General features: G+C 47.0%; 1 protein-coding gene across 4 annotated transcripts in view; it reads left to right on the top strand.

The window, feature by feature from the left end:
* The window catches only part of ST8SIA5 (ST8 alpha-N-acetyl-neuraminide alpha-2,8-sialyltransferase 5), an 84,116-nt gene that overhangs the window by 46,984 nt on the left and 20,025 nt on the right, over positions 1-17,107 (top strand). For 2 of the 4 annotated variants that reach the window (XM_021092596.1, XM_021092609.1), the window contains 2 exons: positions 2,684-2,776; positions 15,226-15,312. In XM_021092596.1, coding sequence (XP_020948255.1) covers positions 2,684-2,776; positions 15,226-15,312 — 180 coding nt within the window. The remainder of the gene's footprint in view (positions 1-2,683; positions 2,777-15,225; positions 15,313-17,107) is intronic. The other 2 variants (XM_021092612.1, XM_021092606.1) reach the window with 1 other exon arrangement.

Genomic DNA, 17,107 nt, shown 5'->3' with positions numbered 1-17,107 from the left:
AATGTATGTGAAACAGCTTCCATCACATGTTGGGAAGGTTTGTGGGAAATGCTTAAGGACTGACATTTTATTTTTTCATTTCATTTCATTTCATTTCATTTCATTCCGTTCTGTTCGTTTCCGTTCTATTTCTTTCCATTCCATTCCATTCATTTCTCTTTTTACGGCCAACCCTGTGGTACATGGAAGTTCCCAGGCTAGTGGTCGAATCAGAGCTGCAGCCGCTGGTCTGCCCCACAACCACAGCAGCACCAGATCCAAGCCACATCTGAGACCTACACCACAGCTCACAGCAACACTAGCTCCTTAACCCACTGAATGAGGCCAGGGATTGAACCTGTGTCCTTACGGATACTAGTTGGATTTGTTTCTGCTGTGCCACAATGGGAAATCCCAGGACTGTATTTTGAAACTTTGGTTGTGGCTCGCAGGGTCCAGTAGCAGCTCTGGGCACCATCCATACTTCTGATTCTCTAGGGCTACCTGTCAGGAGGCCAGTAACCCAAGTTTAGAGAGTCTTAATCCTGAAGGCTTCTTGAATCTGTGCTGTCCTGGGATCTTACCTTCCCAGCTTAACCTGCTCCAGTGTCTTTTGACAACCTCCAGAAAGAGAGGCCATGGGGGGAGGGTGCACCTGGCCTCTGCCCTGGAGGACCCTTCTGCCTCCATGGCTAAGTCTAGCCGTGAACTACTCTGTTTTGTCTTGGAGGGAATTCTGCATACCTCCTCCCCTACCCCCATCCCAATCAGGCGACTGTTTCCTGGACTGGTGTGAACTGTCAGGAAAGCTGTGGGAGGCTAGAAGGCCCTGTCCAGGGAATACCAGCTGTCCTCGTAAATGGATGGACAAGAGCTGTCTTGAGTGTACACTCTGGTCATTGACCCAGCTCTGCCACCTGCCACCTACATGGCTCTGGGAAAGTCAATTAATTCCCAGAGCTTGTTCTGGATGCTTGTGATGACCAGGATGCTGGAAGACTCATGGTAAAGATTGAAAGGGACTCCTATGCTTAATGAAATAGGTCAGACAGAGAAAGACATATACTCTATGATATCACTTATATGTGGAACCTAAAAAATAATACAAATGATTGTACATGTACAGCAGAAACAGACTCACAGACTTAAAAAACAAACCCGTGGTTATCAGAGGAGAGGGGGGAGGAGGAGGGATAAATTAGGAATATGGGATTCATAGATACAAATTACTATGTATAAAATAGATAACCAGGAGTTCCCGTCGTGGCTCAGTGGTTAACAAACCCAACTAGCATCCATGAGGACGAGGGTTCGATCCATGGCCTCGATCAACGGTTAAGGATCCAGTGTTGCCGTGAGCTGTGGTGTGGGTTGCAGACACGACTCGTATGTGGCGTTGCTATGGCTGTGGTGTAGGCTAGTGGCTACAGCTCTGATTTGACCTCTAGCCTGGGAACCTCCCTATGCTGCGGGTTCAGCCCTAAAAAGACAAAAAAAAATATATTAGATAAGCAGCAGGGATATATAGCACAGGGAATTGTACCCATTGCCTTGTAATAACCTATAATGGAATATAATCTGCAAAAATACTGAACCACCCGCTGTATACCTGAAACTGACTGTAAATCTCTATACTTCAATTAAAAAAAGAAAAAAAAGTGAAAGCTTCCACATAGAGCGCTAGGCCCTGAACTTGGCCCGTGACAAGGACTCAGTGGTATTGGCTGAAATCGATAGTGTTATTCTGTGTGAAGCTGCAGAAGGAACTGTGAGGTGGCTCTGATGTGCCTAGAGCCAGCCTCTGGAGGGAACTGGCACCTCCACACTGACTGTGTGACCTGGGGCATCATCTGTTTAGCCTCAGTTTCCTTAACTGCTGAATGGGGAAAAAGAAAGAGTCCCACCTAGTCACAGCGTGAGTGTGAGTGTCAATGAGAACATGGGAACAAATGCTTTTTATGGTAGAAAAAGCACCGTGTGCTTTTTTTCACCTCTGCTTGTGGCTGTCATTGTGTGACACTTTTCCCAAGAGGAGGAGAAAGGAGAAAAGAGCAGGAAAGGGGAGGACTGGCAGCCTTCCAGGCTGAAGGTCTGTAGCCTCGCTGCCCCGACTCCCAGGGCTGCCTCCATCAAAGACCAGTTGTAGGAAGAACTCGGAGGAGAACGTGCCCAGAGCATCCTCTCCCCTTCAAAGCCACTACGTGGAACCACACCTGCTTAGAAATGGCATGATGTGGAGTTCCTGTCGTGGCACAGTGGAAATGAATCCGACTAGGAACCATGAGGTTGCAGGTTCGATCCCTGGCCCCACTCAGTGGGTTAGGGATCCAGCATTGCTGTGACCTGTGGTGTAGGTTGCAGACTCGTCTTGGATCTTGAGTTGCTGTGGCTGTGGTGTAGGCTGGCATCTATAGCTCCAATTAGACCCCTAGCCTGGGAAACTCCACCTGTGGCCCTAAAAAAAGAAAAAAGAAAAAGAAATGGCATAATTTACTGAAATGGGTTCACCCAGGGCAGTGGGAGTGCTGTGAGTAATCACCCACCCAGTTATCAAGCCAGAGGGCATTAGAGGTCTTGGAGACAGACCCCAATCACCTATTAACTTTTACAGACCCCCCCCCCGGCTCCCCGCCCCTACCCTGACGGGTCCCTGAAAGCCTGGTTGCTTCTCTGCATGGTAACCTCTGTCCCTATTGGTTCCCAGGTACTTTGAATTTTACGAGGGCCCTTTTGAGTATAACTCCACAAGATGCCTGGAGCTGAGGCACGAGATCTTGGAAGTGAAGGTGCTCTCCATGTGAGTGTGGCTGGCCTGGTGGTGGCTTTGGGGGTGGGGGTGGTGCATGGCCGGGTGGGCTGGGCGGGGCGGGGAGCAGGGACCATGGCCCTAGGAAACAGGAAACTTGATGGATCACGACAGAGCAAGAATTCAGTCTGCTTCCCCCGGGGCCTCTGGCATGTGGGGAGCCCTGGAGGACCGGACACAGAAATGATTGTGTGTGTTTCATGAAAAATGCGAAGTTTGCAAGTTTGCAAGGTCACCTCTGCTGACTGGGCATTCCAGTCCTGGGCTCAATTACCAGTCTCCACGATTATCAGCACTGGGCTCCTATTGTATAGAAATCGAAGAGGGCATGGGAGCATCTAACCTGACATTTAGTACTTCGTGGCTCAAGCATTGCCCTCTTGCTGTTGCCTTTTGAAAATTTTACATTTGTGGAGTTCTCGCTGTGGTGTGGTGGGTTAAGAATCCGATTGCAGCAGCTTGGGTTGCTGCAGAGGCATAGGTTCGATCCCTGGCCTGGTGCAGTGGGTTAAAGGATCTGGTGTTGCCACAGCTGTGGTGTAGGTCATAGCTGCAGCTCAGATTCAGTCCCCAGCCTGGGAACTTCCCATATGCCTCAGGTGTGACTATAGAAATATATTTAATAAATTTTTTTAAAAATTAAAGGCTATAGCATTCAAGTGATACTCAAAGGTAGAAGTCCTCTTCCCACAGACCTGCACACTGGTTTTCTCCTCAGAGGTAACCCATGTATCCTCGTGCATCCTTCCAGAGAGTCTGCATAAACCAGCACCTATGGGTGGACATCTTTTACCTTAAAAAAAAAAAAAATAGCACAAGAACTGTGTTGACCCCCCCCCACTCAAAAGTATACGTCCTGTGGCTCTTTTACAACCTATGCAAGGAAAGCACATTTCATGCTGAACACTTTAGTGTGTGTGCCTACCTCCTAGGACTGCCGTGAATGGAGAAGAATTTGTGTTGCATTTCTCATGATAGGATGTATGTTTATTTTATTTTATTTGTATTTATTTATTTATTTATTTATTTATTTTGTCTTAGTAGGGCCGCACCCACTGCATATGGAGGTTCCCAGGCTAGGGATCTAATCAGAGCGGTAGCCGCTGGCCTACGCCAGAGCCACAGCAACTCAGGATCCCAGCTGCTTCTGCGACCTACACCACAACTCATGGCAATGCCGGATCCTTAACCCACTGAGCGAGGCCAGGGATCAAACCCGCAACCTCATGGTTCCTAGCTGGATTTGTTCACCACTGAGCCACAACAGGAACTCCTATGTTTATTTTAAAACAGTTACCATTGACCCTTGAACACTGAACCCAGTTACCAGGCTTGAATTGTGAGTGTCCCCTTATATGCAGGGTTTTTCGAGAGTAAATACTGCAGTGCTGCTCCGTCCGAGGTTGGGTGAATCTGTGGATGCAGAGGAACTGCGGATGGGGAGGGTGGACCACAAGCCCTGTGCTCTTCAAGGGACAGCAGTGTATCTGGATGTGGAAGAAATACAGTTGATTTGGAGCCAGGGGGTGGGGGGTGCTTATGTGGATGCCTGGGCCCCTGATAAGATCCCCGGATTGCCGTCCACAGCCCACAGGCAGGAACCGCTGCTCCTCCAGCCATTTGATGTGATTTCCAGATCATGTGGTCATTTTTCAAAGAGCATGGGCCTTGGGGGTCAGGCAGACTTGGGATCCAAAGCCGACTTTGGGCCTTAGCAGCTCTGCATCTTTATATAAACTTCTTAACCTCTCTGAGCCTTTCTTTAAATAAAAATGGGGACATTTTTACCTATTACTATTAGCTACTTTTAATTTTTTTTCTTTTTTTAGCTATATTTCCTTTGTAATTGAACTACTATATATAAATTATAAATCAGCAGAATAGTGTTTCTCTCCTCTCTTAAAGAATCTGCCTGGATCTCAAATGGCTAATAAACTCAGATATTTGATTCTATTTTTTAAAATAGTGTTTTTTTTTTTTTACTATAAAATCATATTTATTTTCCAAGTGTTCTACAGTATATTTGTTTTTTTATTTATAATGATTTTTATTTTTTCCATTATAGCTGGTTTATAGTGTTCTGTAAATTTGCTACTGTAGAGCAAGGTAACCCAGTTACACATATATGTATACATTCTTTTTTCTCACATTGTCATGCTCCATCATAACTGACTAGACATAGTTCTCAGTGCTATACAGCAGGATCTCATTGCTTATCCATTTCAAAGGCAATAGTTTGCATCTATTAACCCCAAATTCCCAGTCCATCCCACTCCGTCCCCTTCCCCCCTTGGCAACCACAAGTCTGTTCTCCAAGTCCATGATTTTCTTTTCTGTGGAAAGGTTCATTAGTGCCATATATTAAATTCCAGATATAAGTGATATCATATGGTACTTGTGTTTCTCTTTTTGACTTACTTCATTTAGTATGAGAGTCTCTAGTTCCATCCATGTTGCTTGCAAATGGCATTATTTTGTTCTTTTTTATGGCTGAGTAGAATTCCATTGTGTATATATACCACATCTTCCTAATCCATTCATCTGTTGTTGGATATTTAGATTGTTTCCATGTCTTGGCTATTGTGAATAGTGCTGCAGTGAACATGTGGGTGCATCTGTCTTTTTCAAGAAGAGTTTTGTCTGGATATATGCCCAAGAGTGGGATTGCTGGGTAATGTGATAGTTCTATGTATAGTTTTCTTTTTTTCTTTTTTGTCTTTTTGCCATTTCTTGGGCCGATCCCACGGCATATGGAGGTTCTCAGGCCAGGGGTCAAATCGGAGCTGTAGCCGCCGGCCTATGCCAGAGCCACAGCAACGCCAGATCTGAGCCGAGTCTGCAGCCTACACCACAGCTCACGGCAACGCCCAATCCTTAAACCACTGAGCAAGGCCAGGGATTGAACCCGCAACCTCATGCTTCCTAGTCGGATTCGCTAATCACTGAGCCACGATGGGAACTCCTCTATGTATAGTTTTCTAAGGTACCTCCATACTGTTGTCCTCAGTGGTTGTACCAGCTTACATTCCCACCAAGAGTGCAGGAGGGTTCCCTTTTCTCCATACTCCTTCCACCATTTATTATTTGTGGACTTATTAATGATGGCCGTCCTGACAGGTGTGAGGTGGTACCTCATGGTAGTTTTGATTTGCATTTCTCTAATAATCAATGATGTTGAGCATTTTTTCATGAGCTTGTTGGCCATCTGTATTAGCTACTTTTTAAATGTTCATCTTTTCAGGGCCCTACCTTCGGCCTATGGAGGTTCCTAGGCTTTCGGCAACACCGCATCCTTAACCCACCGAGCGAGGCCAGGGATCAAACCTATACCCTCATGGATACTAGTTGGGTTCTTAACCCACTGAACTCCCACTTTTAAGGGCTGCCATAAAGACTAGCTGAAGTAACCTATATAAAAGTAGACAGCCCGGCAGCAGTCCCCATCTACGGTAGCACATGTAGTAGGTGCTCAATATATGTTACTGTGCCCCTTCCCCTCCCCTTTCTTTCCTTTCTGGAACCAGCAGCAGCAGCTTTTCTGGGCTGTCATTCAGACTCCTAAGCTTAGTAGTGCAGGAAAGCTCTGGGGATAAGGTCAAACGTCGAGCTGGGATCAGCAGTGTTGTTCTTGGTCCCTGTTCTGACTGGTGGTCACTGTAGCTTCTCCGGAGGGGACATGGGAGACAGCTCACCCTCCATCAGCGTCATTGAGCCCTGGCCTGACCACACCGTGGAGGGGTTAACCGGGCCAAGAGGATTTCAGACAGAGGGGATGGCGCAGAGGCCCGTGTCTCAGGCTCTGCATGCTGGCCTGAGGGGAAACAGAAGCCATGTCGCTATGCAGGAGGGGCAGGAGAGGCTGCAGTAACGAAGTGCCACAGACTGGGGGGCTTAAATAACAGAGCTCTCTTTTCTTATTTTATTTATTTTATTTTTTTATTTTATTTTGCTTTTCAGGGCCACACCTGTGGCATTTGGGAGTTGCAGCTGCCAGCCTACACCACAGCCACAGCAATGCCAGAACCCCAACCCACTGATTAAGGCCAGGGTTCGAACCTTCATCCTCATGGATACTAGTCGGGTTCGCTACTGCTGAGCCACAGGGAAACTCCTACTTTCTCAGTCTGGAGGCTAGAGTTCTGGGATCAAGGGGTCAGCAGGAATAGTTTCTCCTGAGGCCTCTCTCTTTGGCTGGTATGTGGCCATCTTCTCCCTCTGTCTTCCCGGGGTCTTCCCTCTGTACCTGTCTGTGTCCTAGTTTCCTCTTCTTATAAGGACATTGGTCATATTGGATGGGGCCCATCCCAGTGATGTCATTTTAGATTAACCACCTCTTTAAAGGCCTTGTCTCCAAAGAGAGTCACATTCTTATTTTGTTTTGTTTTGTTTTGTTTTGTTTTTTGCTTTTTAGGGCTGCATCTGCGACATATGGAAGTTCCCAGACTAGGGGTCGAATCAGAGCTATAGCTGCCGGCCTACACCACAACCACAGCAACGGTGGGATCCAAGCCCCGTCTGCAACCTATACCATAGCTCATGGCAACTCTGGATCCCCAAGCCACTGACTGAGGCCAGGGATTGAGCCCTCGTCCTCATGGATGCTAGTCAGATTCATTTCTGCTGCGCCACGAAGGGAACTCCCGAGAGTCACATTCTGAGATTTGGGGGTTTAGGTCTTCAACACATGCGTTTTGAGGGAAATACAATTTAGCCTTAATAGCCTTTATCACAGCTTCCATTTAGGGTCCGTATTAGAAGTTACCTGGGCCCTTTGTTTCAGCCTAAGTCTCAAACCTTGTGGGGTGTGATGGTAACCTCATTTCCCCCATCATCTGTGCCCGTCCCTTTGTCTCTTGTCAAAGACTCGTGTTGGTGGCAGTGAGTCCTCTGTGTGTTTGGCTCTACTTCTCTTCTCTGCCTTTGGGGCACCCCCTCTGATCTTCTGAGCTGAGCAGCCATCCCATCTGGTGACCCCTCGGCCTTGCACCAACTGTCTCTTCTATGTCATTTGCCCTCCCCTGGTCCCCTGATCCTGGGAGTCTGGGCGCTGGTGGTACTGGGGGTCGGAGAGGAGAGGAAAGGCTGGGCTCTTCATGGGGCATGTGAGCTGCTGGGTCATCAGGGAGCAGTGAGCCCCGTGGTTCCTTTCCCGAGTCCTCGAGCTGAGGGTCAGTGGGCCCCCCCAGGGCTGAAATGGGAATGGCCAGAGGCTGGTCTCTGATCCAAGTGGTTCTGATGCTTCGTGGGCACCTGTGGGCTTCCCTGTGCTCTGGCTCAGAGCCGTGGAGAACCTGAGTCATCGGGAAAAGGTTAAATCTCCATCTGTGAAGGGAGGGGGCTGGATGCATGTGGCCAGAGGCCCTTCTGGTACATGAATGTCAGCTGGCATTCTGTCCGAGGAGACAGGGGTGTGCGTGATTCATCTGGCACTGAGTCTGATCCAGAACTGCTCCCATCAGTGGTAAAAAGAAGTCAGCTGGAAAATTCCCACATGGTAAAGGTCTCGTTCCCAGGCAATGTCAGATACAATGAGGAATCACTCTGTGATGATTTGTCATGAAATCACATTGTCCCTAATACTTGTAACAATTATTTATGCTTTAATTTTAGCCATTCCAGGGCCTCTTTATTTTAATTTAATTTTTTAAAAATGATTTTTATTTTTTCCATTATAGCTGGTTTACAGTGTGCTGTCTATTTTCTACTGTACAGCAAGGTGGCCCAGTCACGCATACATATATACATTATTTTTCTCACATTATCATGCTCCACCGTAAGTGACTAGATATAGTTCCTAGTGCTATAGAGCAGGAGCTCATTGCTTATCCATTCCAAAGGCAATAGTTTGCATCTGTTAACCCAGGGCCTCTTTAATTTTAAATCAGTTGCTGCTTGTGCTCACACCCTGATGGGGGCCATACCTGGAACTTCATCTTGGATCCTCTCCTGGTACTGTTTTTCCATCTTTCTAGGGTGGAAAACCCTGCACAGAGCTCCCTCCTGAGACCAAGGGAGGGGCGGGGAGCCAGGGCTGAATGGGCAGGGCTCTGGGGCCTGGGAGCCCTCTTGGTGCCCAAGCTTCTCTGAGTCTTGTCTGACCCTCCAGGCTCAGGACACATTTGTGAAATGAATGAGAAAGTGAATGAGACCTGGGTGGGAACTGAAGAGGCCATGGAAGAAAAGGGGGAGAAAGAAGGAGAGTGAGATGATGGTGATCATCTCGTACTCGGCTAGAAGAATCGAGCAGAATACAAAAGTTTAGGAGTTCGGAGTTCCCTTTGTGGGACAGTGGGCTAATGATTTGGCTCGTCTCTGTGGCATTGAGGGCTCAACCCCTGGCCCAGCACGGTGGGTTAAAGATCCCATGTTGTCACTGCTGCAGCTGTGGTGTGGGTCACAGTTATGGCTCAGATTCAGTCCCTGGCCCAGGAACTTCCATATGCCAAGGGTGCAGCCAAAAAAAGCAAACAAAACAAAACCAAACAAACACAACTCAAAACAGCTTTGGAGTTCTCGCCATGGATCAGTGGGTTAAGCATCCTACTACATTGGCTCAGGTCAGTTTGGAGACTCAGGTTTGATCCCCAGCCTGATGCAGTGGGGTTAAAGGATCCAGTATTGCCATGCTTCTGAGTAGGTCACAGCTGTGGCTCGAATTCAGTCTCTGGTCCAGGAACTTCCATATGCAGCCATTAAAAACAAAAAGTTTGTAATAAAAAAAATAATAAAATAATAAAAACAAAAATAAATAACAATTAAAAAAAAAAAGTGATAGTCCCCTGCCCCACACCCAGCCCTGCTTCTTGCCTGTTTCTTGTGGTCATTACGTCCGAGCCTCTCAGAACTGCATATGTCACATTAGTGTTCATTGACATCCTGCTCTGGTGAGTGAGGATTCAGCTCTCTCTTCTCCCACCCCAACCCCTTACTGCTTTTCCTGGCTGAGGGGTACTGCTGTTTTTAGTTCTTCTATCTATGGATTGCCTAAGTAACCTATTTCTTGTTCTACCAAATATTGGTAGGATCTTTCAACCCTGTGCTTGGGAAGATGAGGCTATTCAAATTACTGCAGCTTTTTAGTTCTAGCCTCTGGCTTCAGTCATCTGTGAGGTGACCTTTAAAATGTCTAGGCTGATAACATTTACATTCTATTTTAGCCTTCTTTTTGGGTTTTCTCTATAAGCGAAGATCACGAGTTCCTATCGTGCCTCAGCAGTTAGTGAACCTGACTAGCATCTATGAGGACACGGGTTTGATCCCTGGCCTCGCTCAGTGGCTTAAGGATCTGGCGTGGCCGTGAGCTGTGGTGTAGGTTGCAGATGCGGCTTGGATCTGGCGTTGCTGTGGCTGTGGCATAGACTGGCTGCTACAGCTCTGATTGGACCCCTAGCCTGGGAACTTCCATGTGCTGTGGGTGCAGCCCTAAAAAAAAAGATAAAATGCAAAGATCAGAAAATAGTGATTCCCATCTCATTTCTTGTACATCCCCCCAACGCTTTTTCCCAAAGCTTCTAATCTTCTTTTCCCTCTCGTTGTCTCTATCACGCCCCCCCTTTTTTTTCCTGTCTCTTTGTTGACCAGGCATTCTCTCCAGGGTTTCCTGTCATCCTCTTGCTTGACCTTGGACAGGCTGCCCTCTTGGTGACGTGCCCCTGTTCTGGGACTTCCCTTCTCTGTCTCCTTTCGTTGGATTCACCCACAGCTGCTCCTTTCTCGGTTTACTCCTTCATTTTGCTTCCAGCCATCTTCAAGTAAATGTCCCCAATATGAAGGTTGGAAGGTAAGGTTTTGAGTCCTTCTGTGTCTAAATGACCTAATTCTTCTCTTAATTCTTGGTTCGATGGGATTGTTATTCTAGGTGAAACTCATTCACCCCAGAATGCTAAAGACCTTCTCGTCATCTTCTGCTGCCCAGGGCTGAATTGCATGGTACTCCTCATTCCTTTGGAAGGGATCTGTTTTCTTCTGTCTGCAGTCTTTCCAAACTGAGAGTTCTGGAATGTTCTGATGGTGTGCCTCAGTATACACACCCATGGAGACCTCTTAATCATGGAGCCCACTCAAAACTCTTGAACTTTCTCTTGTATTTCTTTGTATTTCTTCTTCTCCATTTTTTTCCACTTCCTGTTCCTAAAAGTTGAATACTTATGGATTTCTTCTCATTTATGTATGTAGTCTTTTTCTTTTTCTTTTTTTAGGACCACACCTGCTGCATATGGAAGTTCCCTGGCTGGAGGTTGAGTAGGAGCCACAGTCAAAGGCCCATACCACAGCAATGCCAGATCCAAGCTTCATCTTCAACCTACACCACAGCTTATGGCAACGCCAGATCCTTAACCCACTGAGCAAGGCCACGGATTGAACCTGCATCCTCATGGATACTAGTCAGGTTTGTTACAGCGGAGCCACAACAGGAACTCTTCCTCTCATATCTTTTAATTTCATCTTTCCCATTTCTTTGCTCTTTGCTTCTACTTTCTGAGAAAATTCCTTGACTTTACCTTCCAACTTTTCTAATGAACTTTTTTCTCCAAGAACAATCTGTTCTTTTTTTCTTTTCCTTTTTTTTTTTTTTTTTTTTTTGCCATTCATGGGATTGAACTATTTTCAGGTAATGTCTGCTCTCAGACACAGAGTTCCTATCAGCTTTTTCTTGTTTTAAGTTTAAATATGAATAGATAGCCAAGGATTACCTGGTCAACCTGAAGGAAACAGGCCAAGATAAACCATCAGAAAATGGCCACAGTAAAAAACTGCTAGAGGAACAAATTAGAACTTAAAAATGTTCTATACATCTCCCAGAGAGATTAAAATAGTCATCCTTAAATAAGACTTTACATCCTTAAAATAAGAATAGATTGCTCAGGGAGTTTCCTGGTGGCTTAGCGGTTTAAGGATCCAGGGATGAACCTGAGCTGCAACAGTGACAATGTTGGATCCTTAAACCAATGTTGTCACTACTGTGGGCAGGAAGTGGGTTTTTTACCACTGTATCTCCAGTTCCTGCCGCATCAAGGAATTCAAAGAGTAGTTACAGGATTTATTTGAACTCAGACTTACTGATTAATTAATTCATTCATTTATTGATACAGTCAACAAATATTTACCACTCATCTGCTCTGTACCTTAGTACTGCAGTCACACTAGTGAACTCAGGCATGATCCCCTGCCCCAGGATATTTATAATTTAGTGAGAAAGATCAGGCATAGGTAACAACAGGTTATGGGTTTTGCAGAAGGGGAAGGTACAGGGGCTGTGAGTAAGCATCATCAAGGCAGGTCAGTTTAACAACAATAGTAACTATCTTACTCCTGCCGAGTACTATCCATGTGCTAGGTACCATGCTTAGTCATTTATTGCATCATCTTATTAAGTCTTAACAAACTTCAGTAGGGTAAGCAATAATCTAATGTTATGCTCATTTTATTTTATTATTATTATTATTATTATTTTGCTTTTTAGGGCCGCACTGGCGACATATGGAGGTTCTCAGGCTAAGGGTTGAATCGGAGTTGCAGCTGCTGGCCTACACCACAGCCATAGCAATGTCAGATCCTTAACCCACTGAGCGAGGCCAGGGATTGAACCTGCGTCCTCATGGATGCTAGACATATTTGTTAACCACTGAGCCACGACAGAAACTCCAAGTGTTGTGCTCATTTTATAGATGAGAAAACTGAGACCCAGGGAGGTCATATAGCCTGCCTGAGATCTCATAGTTAGGAAGTGTCTAAATTGGGTCTGATGCCCAAGTCCCCTTCTGGTTCCAAAATCTATGTACTTAGTCACTATCCTGTATGACTTTGTCTATATCACCCCCTCCCTGTGGCACAGTCATGTATTCTCTCCATAGATGAGGCTTTCTCTGTTTGGGAACAACTACTTCCCTTTCTAGTTAAACACAGGGGGACAGAATGGACCTATTTTTTACTTTACAGTTAAATGAGTGTTCATCTTTTTTTGGAATCATGCATTTTTTGGGAAGCTGATGAAAGCTTCAGATTTTCCCTAAGTTGTGCATATGGGTGAACAGACATAGGCTTTTGCCTATAATTCAGGAGATGCATGGGTTCCCTTATGATCTTTGGTGGACCTGAGGGTAGAACCATAATTACTGTAGTTTTTTGATAATACCTAGCTTCTGGGGGATGGTCATGTCCCCATTCATGACCAAACCAGAATGAGCTCCTTTCCTTTTTCTTATTTTGCTTTATAGGGCCTCACTCACAGCACATGGAAGTTCTTGGGCTAGGGGTCGAATCAGAGCTGCAGCTGCTGACCTACACCGCAGCCACAGCAATGAGAGATCCAAGCCGCTTCTGTGACCTGCACCACTGCTCATGGCAACGCCAGATCTTTAACCCACTGAGCAAGGCCAGGGATCAAACCTGCATCATTATGGACACCATTTGGGTTTGTTACCACTGAGCCACAACAAGAACTCCTGAAATGACCCCCTTTCAAAGACTCCCTTCGGCACCATTGCCCAAGATCAGCCGGCTTCTGAACTGAACCATAGCCAGGTGACCCAGGACAGCTGCAAAATGCTTGACCATGGGTTGGGGTCTGTGTGAGGTCAGGAGCAAAAAGTCATGGCTGTGCCTTTGAGGAATTTGTGATCATCCAGTATCTCCCAGTATTGCTGAGAACTCCAGCCAGAGGCACTGCTCAAAGGGAAAAGCGTCCCATGATCCAATTCTTTTTGTTGGTTTCAGTCAAAAAGAGAATGCTACTGAGTTCCCGTCATGGCACAGCAAAACGAATCTGACTAGCATCCATGAGGATGCAGGTTTGATCCCTGGCCTTGCTCAGTGGGTTAAGGACCGGCATTGCTGTGAGCTGTGGTGTAGGTGGCAGATGAGGCTCGGATCTGGTGTTGCTGTGGCTTTGGTGTAGGCTGGTAGCCACAGCTCTGATATGACCCCTAGCCTGGGAACCTCCATATGCTGCAGGTGTGGCCCTAAAAAGGCAAAAAAAAAAAAAAAAAAAAAAAAGGAGAATACTACATGATGTAGACATTCCCTTTCTAGGGAGTGCTTTGGGATAGCACAGTGCTGAGACATCCAGTCCCAACTGGAATAAAGCATTACAGATGGGTTCAGACCAGAGGCTTCTCATGTCTTCCTCTCTGTCACTGGAAATTGTGATCTGCCCTTGAGAAGAGAAAGAGACGGGCATCATGCCCTTGCAGCGAGCCCTACTGTGTGCCGAGCACAATGAGGGGAGATCCACTAACCTTCTGTCAGGGAAGTGGTCTTACACCCTCTGTGGAAGATGTTCCTGGGAGAACCATGCAGGCCTTTGGAGGTGGGCACATGAGGAAGGATGTTTTCAAAGGTACTGGGATTTGTCTTGATCAAATATGGTAAGACACACAGCCATGCAAATGACTATTGTGAAAAAAGATGTTCTTAGGCTCACAGATCCATAGAGACAGGAGGCATGGCACATCACGCAGGGACACACAGGGAAGCACCAGGGTTGGTCAGGGGGCAGGTGGGGAGAGGGGAAAGCACAGATGAGACCCTTTTTTGTGGCTTTTTTGGGGTAAAAAGATTTAGGGTTGGCCAGTTTGAATACTTATGGTGGGCTCAGAGGCATTGAGCCCTTGTTATTTGATCCCTGGCCCTGGGCTGAGAAGTGCAGGTGGCTAGTGCCATTAAAGAAGTGTTTGTCCTGAGGTTGCGGGTTTGATCCCTGGCCTCACTCAGTGGGTTAAGGATCCGGTGTTGCCATGAGCTGTGGTGTAGGTTGCAGATGTGGCTTGGATCTGGCATTGCTATGGCTGTGGCATAGGCCGGCAGCTGTAGCTCCGATTAGACCCCTAGCCTGGGAACCTCCATATGCCACAGGTGCAGCCCTAAAAAGCAAAAGCAAAAGCAAAAACAATAAACAAGAGGTGTTTGAAGGTGTGGGGCTCTTATGTATATGGAAAGCATGCTTTCAGGGGAGTGATTTGCTCTCTCTAGGAATTGACAAGGTCCCAGATGACAGAGCATCAAGAATTTAGCAAATTAGGAGCTCCCATTGTAGTGCAGCAGAAATGAATCTGACTAGTATCCATGAGGATGCAGGTTTGATCCCCGGTTGGAGACACGGTGTTGCTGTGAGCTGTGGTATGGGTCATAGGCTTGGCTCAGATCCTGGGTTGCTGTGGTTGTGGCATAGGCCAATGGCTGTAACTCCGATTTAACCCCTAGCCTGAGAACTTCCATATGCCGTGCGGGTGTGGCCCTATAAAGCGGAAAAAGAGAGAGAGAGAGAGAGAGAGAGAGAGAGAGAGAGAGAGAGAGAGAATGTAGCAAATTAGACAATTAGTTAATACGAAGGACCAGCCCAGAATTTGGCTTAGGGATGACTGGGAAGGGAGCCTGTTTGGGGATGATGACCCTTTGTCCAGCCTGGCCCTTTCATGCCCTCTCTGTCCTTCGCTTCCAAGGGTGAAGCAGTCGGAGCTGTTCGACAGGTGGAAGAGCCTCCAGATGTGCAAATGGGCGATGAACATCTCCGAAGCCAACCAGTTCAAGTATCTATGACTCATGTGCCCTCCCCAGCCCTTCTGCCTGTGTGGTTCTCCCAGCCACCTCTTCAGATCCTCCTCATCCTGCAAGGCCAGCCCCTTGGGGCATCTTCCCTGGAGCTGGCCCTGATTGGGCTTTGGAATTGGGGAGCGGGAAGGTTCTGGCCCAGCACGCAGGCTGAGGCGGGCACCTTGCTGGGTGCTGTTCCCCACACTCCTGCCCTTAATCCTGGCAGCAGCCCTGCATGGCTGGTGCTGTTGTCTCTAGTGCAGCCCCTGACGATGAGGTGAGGTGCTCAAGGTCTGGGGCATTAAGCACCTTCAGCATCCTGCATGGCCTTCCCCCATCCCAGGCCAGTTCCTGGGGCAGTTGCTCTAACTCAGCTCTCCTGCTTGGAGCACTTGGGTTCCTACAGCCTAGACCAGGTGTTTGAGTCCTGCCGTAGGTGATTCTCTAATTGCTCTCTAAATGAAATGGACGGAGTATAAGCTCCCAGGAGGCAAAAGCTGAATCTGTCTTTGAGAGCGAAGTCCAGTCTCTGTGATTAGTGGTGACCTGTAGTGTCTGCTAAAATTCTGTGAGTTTATGGTATGACTTTCATGCAGGTAAACCTCATTGAATGGAATGGACAGGATCCTGGGAATGTGTGTCTAGTTTGTATTTCAGGAGCTCCTATTGTGGTTCAGCGGGTTAAGAACGAGACATAGTGTCCCCATGAGGATGTAGGTTTGATCCCTAGCCTCCATCTGTGGGCTAAGGGTCCAGTGTTGCTGCGAGTTTTGGCGTAGGTCACAGATGCGGCTCGGATCCAGTGTTGCTGTGGCTGTGGCGTAGGTCTGCAGCTGTAGCTCTGATTTGACCCCTAGCCTGGGAACTTCCATATGCCACAGGTGTGGCCATAACAGGGAAACAAAATAAAAACAAAATAAATAAACTGGATGTCGGCAATTTAGTTCGTAATTTGAATGTTCTGTGGAGCCATCTGCATGCAGGAATCCTGCATGGGAAGCTGTGAAAAGCAAAGAACACTAAGTATTTTGTATTTTCTTTATAAGTCGTTTGTTCCAGTTGCAGTTCTGGGCCAAGTCTAGAGGCAGAGAATTGATTTAAGTGGCATGTTTTGGAGATGTGCTGCAGGTGCCAGGTCTCTGTAAGACCGCAAAAACCTAACTATCATACAAGTAGAACGTGGGGAACAGGTCCAAGATCTGTGCTATGAACACAGCCCCAAATCTGCCTGTAGAGAGAAGCCTGACTGTGGGCAGTGCGCAGCAGGGCTACCTGAGCCCACCAAGGGTGCGGCTGATAAGTGCTCTGCATAGACTTGGTCAATGAGATGCCATAGGATGTTGTCCAGGCTGAAAGCTAGACAGAAGCTTCATCAGTGGGATTCGCATATCTAAGGAACTAATGAAGCAACGGGAAGATGATGTAGCAAGAGAAAACTAGGGTGTGCGTGGGAGCCTTTGGCAGGGATCAGCCAGTGCTCTCCAGGGAGAGGTTCTGGGGGACCTGAGACCCTTCTGAGGGTGGAGGGATGGTTTCAGGTATGGGAAAGAGAAGTGACATTGGGTCTTGCCATGCTGTAGATGAGAAAGGCTTTCAAGGCCAGTTGGTTGCCCCCCAACCCTTTGCTCTCATTACAAGCTCATTGAATGATGATGAGATTCTTAATTTAAGAATTTGGTGCAGTCAAGTGGGGTGGGTTGAGGGAATGTGCTAGAATAGGCATGAGCATTCCAGTTAGAAGAAAGGAATCCTGTAACAGAGGCCCTCCCCTCCCCTTCTGCTTGCAAATGG

Source organism: Sus scrofa, chromosome 1 (assembly GCF_000003025.6).
Source record: "Sus scrofa isolate TJ Tabasco breed Duroc chromosome 1, Sscrofa11.1, whole genome shotgun sequence".
NCBI classification, from domain to species: Eukaryota; Metazoa; Chordata; class Mammalia; order Artiodactyla; family Suidae; genus Sus; species Sus scrofa.
This window is presented reverse-complemented; position numbering and strand designations above follow the sequence as displayed.